This window comes from Rhincodon typus, chromosome 33 (assembly GCF_021869965.1).
Source record: "Rhincodon typus isolate 14 chromosome 33, sRhiTyp1.1, whole genome shotgun sequence".
NCBI lineage: Eukaryota > Metazoa > Chordata > Chondrichthyes > Orectolobiformes > Rhincodontidae > Rhincodon > Rhincodon typus.
In genome coordinates this window covers 32,070,159-32,088,108 of record NC_063364.1, presented here as the reverse complement: position 1 = coordinate 32,088,108, position 17,950 = coordinate 32,070,159, and the positions used below count along the sequence as shown (strand labels likewise).

At 40.7% G+C, this 17,950-nt stretch overlaps 1 protein-coding gene across 1 annotated transcript in view; it reads right to left on the bottom strand.

The window, feature by feature from the left end:
- spg11 (SPG11 vesicle trafficking associated, spatacsin) overlaps nt 1-17,950 on the bottom strand; it is a 121,847-nt gene that overhangs the window by 54,018 nt on the left and 49,879 nt on the right. The window contains exons 13-17 of the mRNA XM_048615764.1: nt 17,694-17,839; nt 16,968-17,132; nt 11,356-11,422; nt 6,202-6,367; nt 4,035-4,243 (exon numbers count right to left, since the gene is read on the bottom strand). Of these exons, the coding sequence (XP_048471721.1) occupies nt 4,035-4,243; nt 6,202-6,367; nt 11,356-11,422; nt 16,968-17,132; nt 17,694-17,839 (753 nt within the window). The remainder of the gene's footprint in view (nt 1-4,034; nt 4,244-6,201; nt 6,368-11,355; nt 11,423-16,967; nt 17,133-17,693; nt 17,840-17,950) is intronic.

Sequence of the window (17,950 nt, the reverse complement as noted above, 5' to 3'; positions counted from 1 at the left end):
CTGGCTCTCCTTTGTCTAACTTAATCATTACCGCCTAAAGAACTCTAATAGATTTGTCAGGTATTACCTCCCCTTAACTAGGCCAAGCTGACCCAGTCCTGTTTTACCATACACTTCCAAGTACTCTGCAACTTCGTCCTAATTATGGACTCTAAAATCTTATCAACAACTGAGGTCAGACTAACCAGCCTCTAGTTTCCAGTCTTCTGCCTCCCGCCGTTCTTAAACAGGAGGGTTACATTAGCCATTTTCCAGTCCTCTGGGGCCCTCCCTAGATCCAGGTGATTCCTGAAAGATCACCACCAATGCTTCTACAGTCTCCTCATCTACCTCCTTCAGGACTCTGCGACGTAGTCCATCTGGTCCACGTGATTTATCCACCTTCAGACCTTTCACCTTACCCAGCAAGAACTTCTTGACAGTCAACACATTTATCTCTGCCCCTCGACTCAGTTCCGTTATGCTGCTGGTGTCTTCCATCATGAAAGCTGATGCAAAGTACCTAATCAGTTCGTCTACCATCTCTTTGCTCCCCATTACCACTTCACATCTCCAAGACGACAGCTGCCGGGGCTTGTCCACTCCCATCTTGCCCGGGGCTCATCCACTCCCATCTGCTTTCTTTCTTTTCATCCTTTTTACTTCTGTTCTTTTTATTTCATTCTTTTATTTCGTTTTTCTTTGCTTTGGCTGGCTGGTCAGCAGCACTGGCATGGCAGTGAGAGCAAACGCTGATGGCAGCCGAGGACATGGCACCTCCTGGTGGTTGGAGGCAGCGGCAGTAAGGATGTCTTTGTTCAGGGCTGGCAGCGTCAGAACTCCTCCAGTGGTCAGAGGCAACGGCAGCAAATTCTGCAAGGTGGTAGTGCCAGCCAGACAACATCTCAGAGGAGGACAGCTGGAGTGGGACTCTTGGCATAGCGGCAGCCTGTCCTGGCAGTGCAGCCAGGGGACTCCTGGCTGCAGTATGCCCAGAGCAGGATCTCCTGGTGTGATCAAGACAGGAGCAGAGCCGGGGGACTCCTGGTTGCGGGGCAAGTGTGGGTTCAGCTCGGGAGTCGGCAACGACAAGGTGTGACCAGTGACAAAGAGGTGGCACTTAATGAGTAGTGATTCGTACAATGGTGGGTCTGACGCAGACAGTGGCGAGGCAGTGGAGGAGGGGTGGAGGTGCAAGTGTTGTGTCGCTGGTGGGCTGGTTCACACCTCATGGCAGAGGCAGCAGAACAAAGACAGACTCTCTTTCAGTTATATCTTTTTACTCTTTTTATTCTTAAGCTGTGCAAAATGGTACTGGATTGTGGCGATAGTTGAAGCTTCTCACTGTATTTTACTGCATTATTCACTGTAAAATACAAGTGACAATAAATCATTCAATTCAATTCTCCAACCTCATTTTTCCAGTGGTCCAATGTCCACTTTTTCCTCTCTCTTACCCCTCTCGCAATTTTCTTTTGTAATACTGGCTAGCTTACTTTCATATTTTATCTTCTCCTTTCTTGTTGCTTTTTTTTTTGAAAAATGTTATCCTCTGTTGGTTTTTAAAGGTTTCCCAGTCCTCTGGCTTCCCACTAATCTTCATCACATTGTATGCTTTTTCTTTTCCTTTCATGCTGTTCTGCCTTCCCTGGTCAGCCATGTTTCTTTTTTCCTCAGGATGAATTTCTCTTGTTCAGCCTAAATTACACACAGGAACTCCGACCATTGCTGCTCCTCTGTCTTCACAGCACTTCGGGTCCCGGTTCGATTCCATCCTCGGGCAACATTCTCCCCGTGTCTGCGTGGATTTTCTCTAGGTGCTCTGGTTTCCTCCCACAGGTCAAAGACGGGTAGGTTAAGTGGATTGGCCATGCTAAATTGCCCCATAGTGTCCAGGGATTTGCAGGTTAGGTGGATTAACAATGGGGAATGCAGGGTTACAGCACTAGGGTGGGGGATGGATCTGGGTGGATGCTCTTCAAAGAGTCGATGTGGAACCGATGGGCCAAAATGGCCTGCTTCCACATTCTAGGGATTCTATGACTCCTTTTCTTGAGATCTGCTGTCAACCTGATTTTACCAGTCCACTTATACAATAATCATGGGGAGCCTCAATATAAAAAGGTGCTTTTCTTACATTCCTTTTCTATCTCCTGAAATATTTTCTTCCCCACATCCTTACTATTGTTAGGAGGCCTGTACATAACTCCCGTCAGGGTGCTTTCTCCTTTGGCGGTTCCTCAACTCTACCCACACAGATTTACATCTGACTCCATGTCACTTCTCGCTATCGATTTAATTTCATTTCTTCCTAACAAGGGAACCCTGCCTTCTCTGTCCATCTCCTTGTCCTTTTGATAGGATGCCTATCCTTGGGTATTTACTTCCCAGCCCTGATCCCCTAGCAGCCATGTCTGAGATGCCCACAATGTTGTGCCTTCCAATTTCAATCTGCGCAACAAGCTCATTTACCTTTTTTTGTATACAGCATGCACTTACATACAACACCCTCAGTCCTGCATTGACTGCCCCGGTCTCATAGCTGTCCCCTTGTCTGCTATGCCTGAAGTTAGATTGCTGAACATTTTCATACTCTGTCCTATTTCTTGTTCTGAAGACTTTAATAACCTCCTTCTGGCCCTCCCTCACTAACTCTTTCCACAATTTTCAGTGCAGCTGACCCTCCCCAAGCCCTATCCTTGATTAGATGGCTACAATAAAATAAACTAATGTAAAACTGAAAGTGTAAAAGTAGTGCCTCTGAACTAATATGAAGATAAGAGACTCTTTCTTGCAGCTGTTCTAACTACTGCTATTATTTTATTGTTGCAGTTCATCAGTTTGCTCTCCAAACTGCCTACTGCTTAAACTAATACCTCATTTCTGTTCCCAATCCAAGCACTGCCAGAGTTCTGTCTGGTGAGAGATAAATTGTCATACTCGATAAGTCTCCTTCAGCAGCACCTTGCAAACTCTCAACCTCTCCCACTCGGGAGAATGGGGGCAACGGGGGCATGGGAACACCACCATCTGCAAGTTCCATCCAAGTCACACATTATCCTGATTTAGAAATATATCAGATTCCCTTCACCATCAGAGTCACAATCCTGGAACTTCCTACTTAATGCCATCGTGGATGTACCTCCATCACATGGGCAGCAGTGGTTCAAGACAACAGGTAACAACCACCTTTTTGGGAATAATTAGGGATGGGCAACAAATACCGGCTGCTCCGACAATGGACAATCCATGAACAAGTGAAAAAGGAACGCAAATCAAGAGGTCACCACCAGAGGTATTTTTTTGTGGAGTGAGATGGGACACAGAGGGGTGCAAAGTACTTGGCTGGTGACAATCCTTCCCCTTCCAATAGGAAAGCCAGGGACAGCTGACACATCTGAACAAGTCAGCCCCACAGGCCTAAACCTGGACAGTGTGGAACTTTCGCCTTTTAGTGAAAAGGTAGTCACTGGTGAGACTATCAGTCCCAGCACAGCCTAAGCCTCAGAAGTGGGTACTACTGGGATTAGGAGGAGGAGGAGGAGGAGAAGGAGGAGGGAGCAGCAACAGCAATGGCTGCCTGAACTGAGGGAGGAGAGTGGGCAAATGACATCTTGGCAGCAATGCATAATGTACCTAGAGAATCCAATGAATTGAACCCCACTCTCCCATCTATGTTCAGTGTCCAAATCTTGCACTATTCACCTGCAAGGGTCTATAGCTTGGTAAAAAGTAACAAGTGTAGTTTAAAAATAAGAAGTGCTGAAGTGTAGTTTCATCCTGGGCATGACAACATCACAAGGACAAAAATCATCTTAATTCCAATAGCCCAAAGAACAACATGTCCAGTTGAAAGACACATGCCTTAAGGACATATCAAGAGATAAATCTAAATTCAAACAAGGTAAAACCTAAATGTCGGTCCATTATATTAATAAGTCAAATTTGTCTACAAACGTCACATCCATTTCAATTGTGACCATAATGTACTGCAATACTTACTTTAACCTGATGCCTAAAAGTGGAATTGTACATCACAAGAAAACACTAATTACCCAAGGTGTCTCGTAACAGACTGTGTTGAGTCTCCTCTGCATTTGTGCGCCAATGTTTCAAAATGGCATCTGCAACTTTAAGATCAATTCTCAGTTTAAAGCTGGAAACACCAAGTAATTCAAGAAAGGCAACACAGGCGGCAGCAACAGCGGGTACGGTGAAGTGAGCTAACCCCACAGCATATGCCTCAACGCTTGCTTGTTGTATCCTAAAACAGATGAGAGGAACATAAGAAATTTTCAAATGGAGAAAGAGTCTGTTCACAGAATATTAAACAATTACTACCTAGCTTGAATTACAAAAATAGCTAATTCCATGAATTGTGTTCAGCAGTGAAAACTGCAAATGTTCATAATTGTATTTAATAAATCTTTAAATGCACTAATATATAGAAAATTTAAAAAAATAGACATTTTACACCAAAAATATCTTACTTGCTAGAAAATTATTTTGCACAGCACAGATCAGCAGGGGAGCAATATTTTTTTTAAAATCCTAAATTGCATTTTTGGTTATCTGAAAGAAGAAACAGACTATAAGACCATAACACATGGGAGCAGAATTAGGTCATTCGGCCCATCAAGTCTGCTCCACCATTCAATCATGGCTGATGTTTCTCAATCCTGTTTCTCTGCCTTTTCCTGTAATCTCTGATCCCCTTACTGATCAAGAACCTATCTCTGTCTTAAATACACTCAATGGCTTTGCTTCCACAGCCCTCTGTGGCATTGAGTTCCAGTGGCATTGTTATAATGTCACAGGGCTATCTCATTAAAATCCTATTATGGGAGGAGGGCAGTAACTCTAATTGCCCTTGACTGAGTTGCTTGCTAGACCATTTCAGAACACAGTTAAGAGTTGCCCGCAGTGCTGGAGTCACAGTTAGACAAGACCAGGCAGGACAAAAGATTTCCTTCTGCACCAGATAGGTTTCAAAGCCCCATTACTAGGACTATCTTTTAAATTCTGTACTTCCTTTTAATCAATTGAATTTAAATTCCAACAGCTGTCCTATTGGGATTTGAACTCATCACCCCCAGGCATTAGTCTAGGATCCTGGATTACTGGTCCACTGCCCAAACGTCTCCCTCTGAAAGCCCATACCACTGCCCAGGGAAGAGGGTACAAATCCAATATGGCAGCTGGTGGAATTTAATTAAATCAGGAATCAAAGGCCGGTCTCAGTAATGGTGCCATGAAACTATCAATGGTCATAAAAACTCATCTAGTTCATTAATATCAGGGAAGGGTATCTGCCATCCTTACCTGGTCAGGCCTGCTTCTGACTCCTCAGCAACATGGTTAGCTCTTAACTGCCGTCTGAAATGGCCCAGCAAAACTTGCAGTTGTGCCAAACCAGTCTTACTTAGTAGGTACCTACACCAGATGGACTGCCATAGTTCATAGCAATTAGGGACGGATAAATGTTGAGCTTGCTGGTGACATTCACATCCCATGAAGGGATAATTCTTTTAAAACTTAAAATAAACCTAAGGAGATAGCCTTGATGAACAATAACACCCTCTGGTAAACAGAAGCAGCTGGATTGGGTACTGGAGAGTTTTGAGAATTAAAACCACAAATTGAAGATGGAACGTATATACCAACGTTAGCTGTTGTCACATTTGTATCTTTCCCCCTCTTCTCGTCATTTTATATTGAACCTTTCATGGCTTCAAGATGTCTAACCAATTAAATAATTTGTGTATTGAGGCAAGGTAGCAGCCAAGCTACACACAGCAAGAACAAAAGCCACAGCATCGTGATAGTGGTCAGATGGTAAGTTGCAGTGAAACACAAAGTGAGGGTGTGTAGGACAGAAGACCATTCGGTGCATCATGCCTATGCAGTACTTTGAAAGATCTTTCCAATTCATCCCACTCCCTTAACACTGCAACTTTCCTATCGTCCAGAAAATTTTCTCTGTTCGAGTACTCACCAGATTCCCTTTTGCAAGCTATGGCTGAATCTCCTTTCACCACCATTTCAGACAGACAATATATTTAGAAAATGAGCAAAAGACTTGCATTTCTTTAGTGTCTTTCATGACCTGAGAATGACCGAAAGCCACTTTACACCTCCTCGCAAGTTTAAACTCAGAAGCAGCAGCAAAAAGGGAACAGCATTGCATAAGATTTCAATTATTCTCTTTGCTACCATACTCACAACTGCTTGAGCGAATTGCTCTTTGCGAGCTGTTGCACCAGAAAGGTTGCAAATGCATACGATGGCCGCCCATGACGCAAGTAGTACGAAAAATCTAGACGTTCAGTTATGGCATACTTATTCACCAGGTCAGGGCAAGAGAAATGAGGTAAATCATTTGATAGGTCTGTGGGAAGAATGCAGAAATGTTTCTTAGAAAATCCTGAATTTTTCTTATCTTGTGCAGAACACGATATTATTGGTGGACAAAGGAAAAACTAGATTTCATCACCCCTATCATTTCTTTCATGGAACTCACAAACTGCTCATCACAAAAGACCCATGCATGTTTGGCCAAGCATTTCAACTATGATTTCCACATTATATGTAAACTTTATAAAACGTTTTAATAAAGAAAAATGTCACAAGTGCCAGCATCTCCTTCATGGGGTCAAGATTACAATGTAGCATTAGAGGGGGTGCACCAAAAGGGCTGACTGGACTACTGTATAAGGAGGGATCGTGCAGGGTGGGCCTATATTCTTTGACACGGAGTCTTATCAAAACCTATCCACATCTTCAATGGCCTGGAGGGTAGATGCTGACATGCTGTTTCCTCTGCCCGAAGCGTGTGGGTCATAGATGCAGAATTAGGGACCAGCCATTTACGACAACTGAGATCAGGAGCAATTGTGAATCTTTGAAATTCCCTACTCCAGAAGGTAACTGAGTAAAATATTAGGCATGCAGGAATTTAAGGCTTACTGGGACAGGATATGAAATTTGAGCTGATGGCAAAGATCTGTCATAATCTTATTTAATAACATAGTAAGCTCAAGGGGCCAAATAGCCTACTTCCTCTGCTAGTTCTTATCTTGCCAAGCTTTCAGAAGCCAAAATTGGTTAATTCTCAAATTTGAGATTGAGCTTCTGGAACTGATAAAGCAACAGCAAGAAACTTTTGCAATTTCTGCTTTTCTAAAATCTAAGTCAAAAGCATATTTAGTAGCATGTTTCAGATACATTTTTCTCATTAATCTACAGCAGTTTAAATGTTCCTTCTTTTAAAAGGAAAGGGATAAAAATGATTTTATCTACATTTTTGCAGCCCTCAGTTATAAAGCAAACAGCAAAAACAGTGGAAAGCAGGAGCTACAGTTCAAATCTGTTCTTCATTAGATAAAAGAGCTAAGATTTATGACATTTTTATTAAATGGAGAGGGGCAGGAAGTCCTGGAGCTTGAAACCACACTAATTTCATGTAGCTTTCTCAATGCACAAGCGGGCTTGGCTTTTGCACAATTGCAGAGCGCAAAATAAGACATATAGACTCAACGCATCCAGTTTACTTAGGGACATTAACCTTGAAAATTTTATTCATTTTTTTAAACCACCCTTTTTTTTCATTTTATAAACTTTTATTCAACGATTGATCTATAATTTTCTTTACTTTTTAATCTTCATTTTCAAATCGTTCCGTTGCCTCATCTCTTCCACCTCAATTGTCAGAGATATCAGCGTTCCTCTAGTTCTGGCATCACGTACTCCTGAACCTGAATTGCTCCAGGTTGTGCCTTCAGTTACCTCAGCCCCAAGATCATGTTTCTCCACCTCTCTACTTTATTCTTTTAATAGTCTTCTTAAAACCTACCTCTTTGATCAAGTTTTCAGCCATCTGACCTAATGTTTCCTTATACAACCCAATGTGTGGCTTGGAAATGATACTTTGTTCAAAACACTCCTGTAAAGTGCCTTGGGATGTTTCATTTTGTGAAAAAGTACTATAAAATTAGTTGCTGTTGCCTCAGCTTTTGCCACTGTTTTCTATGTCAAATCAGCTAAGGTACCACAAACCATCAATATTTTTTTTAAAAAAGGCTGCTGTTAGTAAGAGCTAAAGTAAACTAATTATGTTATTTTGCCTGTAAATTTAGATGAAAGTACACTACAAATTTGACCTTTGATACAACTGAGGAAAACTAATAAAGAGACGACAGACATTCTCTAGAAGCTTTTTGTCTAGTATTCATCAGGACAAATGTAAGATATACCAAATTTCAGAAGAAACAACACTTTATAAACAAACACAGGAGAAGAGGATGCTGATGCATTGACAAGGAGTCTCTGCCAGAAGAGAAATTACTGAAGTGACTTGAATTATTGCAAAGTTGTGATGTGTAATGTGGAAAATATACTTGGTTTGAACTATTATTTAGAGTCAGAGTCATACAGCATGGTAACAGACCCCTTGGTCCAACTATTCCATGCCAACCATGCTCCCAAACTAGTCCCATCTGCCTGCGTCTGGTCCATATCCCTCCAAACCTTTCCTATTCATGTACTTATCCAAATATCTTTTAAAAGTTCTAACTGTGCTTGCATCCACCACTTCCTCTGGCAGTTCATTCCAAACACAAACCACTGTAAAAAATGTTGTCCCTCATTTCCTTTTTAAAACTTTCTCCTCTCACCTGAAATAAGTCCTCTAGTTTTGAACTCCTCTGCCCTAAGGAAAAGACCCTCGCTACTCACCTTGTCTACACCTCTTATGATTTTATAAACCTTTATAAAAAGGTCAGTCCTCAACCTCCTACGCGCCACTAGAAAAAAATCCCAGCCTAAACAGCCTATTTTTATAACTCAAACCTTCCATACCTGACAATATCCTGGGAAATCTTTCCTGAAGCCTCTCCAAGTTTAATATCCTTCCTATAACACAGCGACCAGAACTGCACACAGTACTCCAGAACAGGCCTCACCAACGTCCTGTACAACTCCTACACTCGAAGCTCTGAGCAACGAAGACAAGAGTGCTGAATGCTTTAACCACCCTGTTTTCCTGTGATGCAAATTTCAAAGGATTATGTAGCTGACCCTGTAGGTTTCTCTGTTCTACAACACTATCCAGGGCACCACCATTAACTGAATAAGTCCTGCCGTTGATTGGTGCAGCAAAACGCAATACCTCACATTTATCCCAATTAAACTCCATCTGCTACTCCTCAGCCCATTGACTAAGTTGATCAAGATCTCTTTGTAATCTTAGATAACATTCTTCACTGTCCACTATACCACCAACTTTGGGGTCATCCTCAAACTTACTGACCATGCCTCCTATATTCCCATCCAAATCATTTACATAAATGACAAACAAAAGTCATAGGCCTCTAGTCCGAAAAACAATCCTCCACCATCACCCTGCCTCCTAACAAAGCCAATTTTGCACCCAGTTGGCAAGCCATCCCTGAATCCCATGTGATCTAACTTAACTAGTTAGTCTACCACGCGGTACCTTGTGGAAGGCTTTACTAAAGTCTATGTAAACAACATCGAACACTCTGCCCTCAATCCTTTTGGTTACTTCCTCCAAAAAAACTCAATCAAGTTTGTGAAACATAATTTCCCATGCACAAAACCATATTGACTGTCCCTAATCATTCCTCGTTTCTCCAAATGCACGTAAATCCTACCTTTCAGAATCACCTACAACTTACCCACCACCGATGTCATGCTCACAGGTCTATAGTTCCCAGGCTTCTCCTTACAGCCTTTCTTAAATAAAGGCACCACATTAGCCACCCTCCAGTCTTCTGGCACCTCACCCGTATGGTTACAAATGATACAGATATTTCTGCTAGGGGCCCTGCAATTTCTTTCCTAACTTTCCACAGCATCCTGGGATACACCACATCAGATCCCAGAGATTTATCCACCTTTATGTTTTCTAAGGCCTCCAGCACTTCCTCCAGTGTAGTGTGAGCTGTTTTCAAATCATCAATATTTATTTCACCGGAGTTCTCGAGCCTCCATTTCTTTCTTCATAATACAAGCTGACGCAAAATATTTATCTACTATCTCTCCCATCGTCTCGAGGTTCAACACACAGACCTTGATCATTAAGGGGTCCTATTCTCTCTCTAGTTGTTCTTAAATGTACTTGCAGAATTCTTTGGATTATCCTTAACCTTACTTGCCAAAGCTATTTATTTGTGCCTTGAGTGTTCTCATTTTAGCACTTCTTTTCTAAAGACAGAGTAATCTGTATTAGGTGCATTTATACAGCCCTAGTGGCACCCAGCACTTAATCCAACTGCTATACTTCATGTGTGAATTTAAATTATAGTTTGTTCAAGGGCTTATTAGAATGATCAGGTGTCAATATATGTGTTTGATGAATGATAATCTAGAAAGGACCTCAGATGAATTCTCAACCACCCACTCACACCACCTATTGGCTGAAATCAGCTATGACTTGTGTACTATGGTCAAACAACTCAACGTGTCACAACCAACAGCATATATTAACGGAGGCAAGAGAATCAAATAAATGTTTCATGAATGTCAACATGGTTATGATCATATGGTTCTACAATTGCAGTTTTTCAACTTACAGTAATGAAATAAAATATATTTGCCATGGTTCATCTTTTTTTAAATACTAGAGCAAAAGAAATGTTCAAATTCATTCCAAAGGCCTTTCAAAATAACAAACAAACAACAGTCTACCCTTTAAGTGATTAATTTGTCTTGTGATACCAGTCTATGGGTACAGCACTGGGCAGCCTCTGTGACCTTATCTTAATAGCCAAACTTTCTTGGCAGTTAGTATTTGCAAGTTATTCAATTGTGAGGCATCATTGCCAGGCTTGATTCTGTCCCTGATGAATGTTAACACCCATGCATAACTCCCAAATGCTGCTGCTAGCCAGCACAAATGTTCTTTTTTCCCTTTAGTAGAGGCAGCCGAGCCCAATTTCTGGGTCACATTGCAGGCTGACATTAGTTAACTCTGCACATTTTGGGTATTGACCTTCCAGTTCTGACTGGCTCAGCTAAACACAGCCTTTGCTTGGAGCCTTTGTTGTTCATCTTTAATATTTACATTCATGATTTGCACTGTAATATACTTTTGCATTCTCTGTTTAAACAAAATCTATAGTGATTGGAGCAACTCCTGGCTTAAAGTCAGACAGGGAAGACTCATTATCATGGTATGTCAAAGAACATTAATTTCCACTCATCAATGTGTCTTGGATAAGTAATGAGCTCAGCAGTTTAAAATGAGCAAAAAGGCATCCTAATAGCCTTGAAAGCTTTGCCAAGCTCCCTCACTTCCTTCCCTCCTACCTCCATCCATTACTCTGGTAACATTGTATTAATCTGAAAGGAACTTACCACAAGTGGAGAGCACATTGGCAGACTGCCAGCCAAACAGGCGTGATGGATCAAAGGGGTGCAATGACTGAAAAAGAGAGGAAAAGAAAAATCATGGACAATGAACACTGAAAAAAAGTACCCATCTGTAATCACTGAAAAGTGGGCACTGATATTCAATGCAGGTCTTGACCACTAATTTACTCACACAAGGATATGCTTGTTCCATAGTTAACACGTATATATGTTGTATAAATCTAACCTATTTAGAAGTTATTCATTCATGTTCAACTGAAAATGAAAATTAGAGCCTTTATACCCTGTACAGTGTTTCTCATTTCTGGATTTCTGATTATTGTTAAGCAGTTACATGTGTCTTCAAACCAAATGAACATTTTCCTTTGCTCGTGGTTCAAGTTTAAAAATCCTCAGTCAACATTATTTTATACCTTAAATAAATCCATTATAATGGCAGTGGTTCAGAAAGCCCGAGTTGGGAAAGGAACAAATGAAAAGGAATGGGTAGCATTCTGCACGACAAGAATGAGGTCAGAGAGTCAGAGATGTAAAACATAGAAACAGATCCTTCGGTCCAACTTGTCCATGCTGACCAGATATCCTAAATTAATCTCGTCCCATTTGCGAGCATTTGGCCCATATCCGTCTTAACCCTTCCTATTCATGTACCCATCTAGATGCCTTTTAAATGTTGTGATTGTACCAGCCTCCACCACTTCCCCTGGCAGCTTGTTCCATATATGCACCACCTTCTGCGTGAAAAAGTTGCCCCTTAGGTTCCTTCTAAATCTTTCCCCTCTCACCTTGAACCTATGCCCTCCAGCTTTGAACTCCCCTAACCTGGGAAAAAGACTTGGCTATTCACCCTATCCATGCCTCTCAATTTTACAAACCTCTATAAGGTCACTCCAGCTTATTGAACCTCTCCCTACTGTTCGAACCCTTCAATCCCAGCAATATCGTTGTAAACCTTTTCTGAACGCTTTCAAGTTTAACATCTTCCCTATAGCAGGGAGACCAGAACTGAATGCAGTATTCTATAAGTGCCTAACCAGTATCCTGTACAGCTGCAATATCATCACTTCCCAACGCCTATACTCAATGCAATGGCCAGTAAAGGCAAGCACAAAAATGGAAAAATAAATTAAAGCACTGTTCACCATCATAAACCTCTGACCTATGCTCAGATCTTTTACAATTAAATTTATGCTGCGTACATGCAGCACAACCTTTTTTTTGGATACTTGTTTCCTCAGGGATCCGTGCACAAGACAGACAGAATTGATTTTTTTTGCCAAGAGCCTCCCTCAGAGTATAGTCTTGAAAATCATCTCATTCAAAACTCAGAATACAGGCCTCACTACATCTTATGAGGAAGGAGGATAAATGTCAAACTTTAAGGCTTGAGGAAGGAGCTGAAGAAGCAGTTTCTATGTGATAAGTAGTGTTCTTTTGTTCCATATAGTATGATCTTATGATTTTCCTCAAAGATCCAAATATTTTATCAAATTTTGTATGTTTTTCCCTACATTTTTCCTTACAAGACTAATGTGAAGGAGTTCAGTTATGTTGCTGTGCCACTTGCTTGATTCTCTGGCACTCTAAATGAAGTTGATTTTTAAAATGCTGTGTAACTTTCCTTGCCAAAGTCTATATTTGATGCACCAGTCCTGTGCCCAGCAGTGCGTCACAAGAATTGGTGCTGGGTCCACTGCTTTTTGTCATTTGGATGTGAATATAGGAGATATGGTTAGCAAGTTTGCAAATAACACCAAAATAGGTCGTGTAGTGGAAAGTGGAGAAGGTTATCTCAGATTACAACGGGACCTTGATCAGATGGGCCAATGGGCCGAGGAGTGGCAGATGGAGTTTAATTTAGATAAATGTGAGGTGTCGCGATTTGGTAAGGCAAACCAGGGCAGGACTTATACAATTCATGATAGGACCCTGGGGTGTGTTGCCAAACAGAGACCTGGGGTGCATTTGCATAGTTCCTTCCTTAAAAGTAGAGTCACAGGTAGACAGGGTGGTGAAGGTGGTGCTTGGCACGCTTGCCTTCACTGGTCAGAACATTGAGTACAAGAGTTGTGATGTCATGTGGCAGGTCAAGTTAGACTGAAGGGTCTGTTTCCATGCTGTATTACTCTATGACTGTGCTTAGTCGTGTCATAATCACAATTCAAATATAAAACAAATATGTTTCCTTAGGCCAGTCATTTACTTCACAAATTAACTCAAGACTCCTTCAACAGCACCTTTCAATTCTGACCTCTACTAACTATAAAGGAGAAGACAACAGATGCATAGGAACACCACAACCTGCAAGTTCCCCTGAGTGACCATCCTGATTTGAATCTACATCATTTCTTCACTGTATGGAGTCAAAGTCCAGGAAATACCTTCCTAACAGCATTGCAGGAGTACCTACACCATAAGGACCTTAGGATTTCCAGAAGGTGGTTCATTACTAAACCTCACAAGCACAATTAAGGATGGGTAATAAGTGCTGCATTAACTGGTGACACCCACATTCCATGAACAAATGAAGGCCCATCTGTTTGGGCAACAATATTGAAACAGCACCAATTACAGATGCAATCATCCTTGATAACTTGATACAAAAATCTGACAAACTTCATCTTCAAATTCAAATAAAACTACATATTAATACATCCATGTGTTAAGTTTTAGACTCCACATACCTTTTTGCTACTTAAACATTCCATTTATTTGATTATGGGATCAAAAAATGCTTCCTGTTTATCATAATGCATGTGTGCATAAATGTTTCTTCACTGCTCACTGATTGTTAAATAGTTTGCTTTCACCTGAAGTCTGCAGTTCTAACCCTAGCCAAGAATGACATTTCCAATACATTGCAACTGAGGATATAACATTATGAACCTCGAAAAATTATCCTGCCCATTATCATGCCCTGAACACACTGTGGAACAGCAATATTAGTCATCCAGTTGACTTCATGCCAGTCAACTTAAATTCTCATCAGTTTCTTACATTCTTGTTGCAAATGTTCCTTTTGAAAAAAAAAATCACCCTTACCGAGATGGCACCATTGCACTTTATCCTCAGAAATGAAAAAGTAATCTTTGAAAATGAGTGAGCTTTTGAAATATTTTCAGTACTGCACAGGAACTGAAAGCCTGGATCATGCACTCAAGTCTTTGACTGGGCCTTGAACCCTTGACTTTCTGACTCAGAGACAAGAGTTTTCAACCGCTGAGCCACAGCTGACCCATAAACACTTGTGAAACAAGACACTCAGTTGAAAGGTACCTAGGGACAGGTAATAAATGCTGACCAGTCAGCAATGCCCACATCCCACCTGTGAATAAAACAATATTCTGATTGATACTTAATACACACATCATACTGAATGAAATGGCCCTGGCAGCGATCCCAGCAACTGACTGGAAAGTTGATACAATTCCACTGTGGCCATTTCAAGAAGTTGTGACAGAACTAAATGTCATTCACTGGCAATTCATTGACTGCCATCAGTGTTCCCATGCCTTTAAAAGGGAGGTAGATCCATTGTAATGTCATTGGACCAATAATCAAATAAATAATAAATAAACCAATAAACCAATAACCAAACAAATGTGCTGGAGTCATAATTGCTAATTTAATGGCGACCACATAATCACAGTTGATCGTTAAAAAAAGTACCCTTCTGGTTCACTATTGCACTTTAGGGAAGAAAATCTGCCATCCTTACCTTGTCTGGCCCGCGTGTAACTTCAGACACACAGCGATGTGGTTGATTCTTTCCTGCCCTCTGTAGTGGCCAGGCAAGTCATTTAGTTCAAGGGCCATTATGGGTGAACAATGAATGCAAGCTCTACCAGCAATGCCCACATCCCACAAATGAAATATAAAAAGAAATTGAGAACAGCATGCCTGCGAGAGCTGCTTACCAAGTGGACAGTGTGATGGTTGCTCCTGCAGTTACAGTTGGCTCTGGAGCAAAAGCCAAGAACAAGGCCTCAGATGACAAATGAGTAAGTCAGGTGATGGAGCAGGCGAATAAGGCAGACCCTGGCCAAAGGCTGTTGCAGTAGGAAATGGATAGCCCTTGCTGCAAGGCAGGCATTTCCGTGGGCCGTACCCAAATCTCAACTCCATATTAATATTATACTGTACACCATTGTACATTTAAATAAAAATCACATATAATGAACTCTAGATTAATCTTTAGAAGAGAAATCCAGTGTCATTACTTTAAAACAATAATGGCAATTAATGTATCACATAGTTCCACAAAAATCAAAGCCCTCATATTGTCACTCCAGCATGCATTTCTTCATGTGCAAGGCAGAATGATTAATATTGGCAGATTATTGTGGGGTTCAGTAAGTAAGAAGAGGGCTATAATAAAATTTGTATTAATTTTGCCTTTGCTAGGCATTTATTAAAATATATTTGTTTATGGGGTGTGGATATCACAAGCAACATCAACATTGATTATCCTTCCCTAACTGCCCTTGAGAAAGTGGGAGTGAACTTCCTTCTTGAATTATTGGCAAGCTGTGTAGTGAATTTTCTCCCAGTCGGTGGGGAGTTCCAAGATTTTGACCCAGCAACATTGAAGGAACAGGGATACACTTTCAATGTCAGTTGACATGGAAATGATGCTCCTTTACACCTGTCTACTTTCCAATTAAATATCACTGAACAGAGATTAAGGGCAGAAACACTTGAGTTTTTACTTCCAACCTAAGCAGTATTGAAGTCAAATACTATGCCCAAATTCTGCCTAGTTATAAAGTTTCTGCTTTGAAAATGTGCAAACCCTGAAAATATCTTCCTTTGAAGCGTACAGTTCTGCTATTGCCACTTCCACTACTTAAGACTGATGTCTGAGTAAATACTTGGGGCCAGGGCAATTTTAACTCTAAGTGAATGGGTTTTGAATGGATGAAAATTAACCCATAATGTACTGATTTCTAATCAAATTAATAAATAATCAAGTACTAAAAAAATTAGATTAGATAAGTTTCCAAAGCAGTTTTGTTGAAAACTATACACTTATTAGGTCAGTTGTCTTGAATTTAAACAAGGAAATGAATGATGAATTACAGCCATTAATATGCTACCTGCACACATATCTGATTACACAAAATACCATGGGTTACAACGTTATTTCATTTTAATCTCAACAGAATCCACTAATTAAGAACAGCAAATTAGCTCCAAAAAAAGTTGTGAACTGATTCAAACAAACCATGCAGACACAGATCAATAGCTCCTGTTAGCTGCGATTCATAGATTACATTTCATGGTCTTTTAACTTTAGGTTATGGCAAACACAAGGATGGATCAAGTCAGTCTGTTTTATATCATCTCTAAGGAGTACACCACCTGGTACAAGCTCATTCATCAGGTGGATACAATCGTACACTCAAGAATCAAGCATGCACAAAGGAAAAATGGAGGGTCGAGACAAAAGACAAACATAGCACATGATCTTCATCATGGTTACACAACAAAACCCTCCCCTTCACCCCAAGAAAAACACACAAAATGCAACCGTGTTTCAAAACCTTCTTAGAAATCAGAAAAACCCAATCCATCAATAAACGATTCACCATGAATACCTGCAAGAGATGATACAGAGAGATGTCCAACGGTGGAATGCCAGAAGGAGTGAGCTGTGGAAAAAGAGCAGTGCGCAACTTGGGATAAGGAGACAGTGCCATCTTCAGCAACTGAGAGTCTACTTTCCAGAGAGAATCACTAACATCTTTTCCTTCCCGCATTACCTAAAGAAACCAGAGATAAAGATTTTTCTTTATAATAAAAACAAAATACTGCAGATATTGGAAATTTTCAGCATGACAGGTGGTACATGTGGAGGGTGAAAATGTTCTAACATTTCAGGAAGAAAGGTGATTTACAGTGGGCAGTGAATGGAGTAACTTTTGAGCATAACGATGGCAACTAGTGGATAACTTTCAAACACCTAAGTTTAATGGCCTCGTTCGGAATCATATAATTTGAAGATTCCAGCTGTTTCCTATATTGTGTGATTGAAAGATTGGTGATTTGTGATACATGGCAGAGTACTGCAAATATCAGAACATAATTTCAAACTCTAAAGTGAAATGAGATACAATAGGCCATGTTACCACAGATTCTGCAACATGAGTTCCAGGAAAGCAAATGTTCTTAAAATAATAACAATCATAAAATAGCAAAAAAAAAAAAAAAAAAGAGACCTTTGGCTACAAGAAACTCAAGTGCCTCCATTCTAACTTCAATACTAGAAGCAAAAAAAAAAAATACAGCAGCCAAGGGTAAAGGTTTGGTTCATTTCAACTCACCTGATCAATTCCTCCAGGAGCAAACATAATAGTGGCTAATGCCATCAGAGTGTGTCCCTCTAGCAGCATGCTGCTGACACTGGCTTGATTGCTGGGAATCAGCATTTGAGCATTGGCTAGACTCGCTTGGAATGTCACAGATGTGTCTACAAAAGGACAGAACGAAGATCGATGTGGCCAAGACTGAAATATGAAGCATCTCCTCAAGCGTGGATGAAGTACACAATGTCATGTAACATATAATATCAAACTAACTG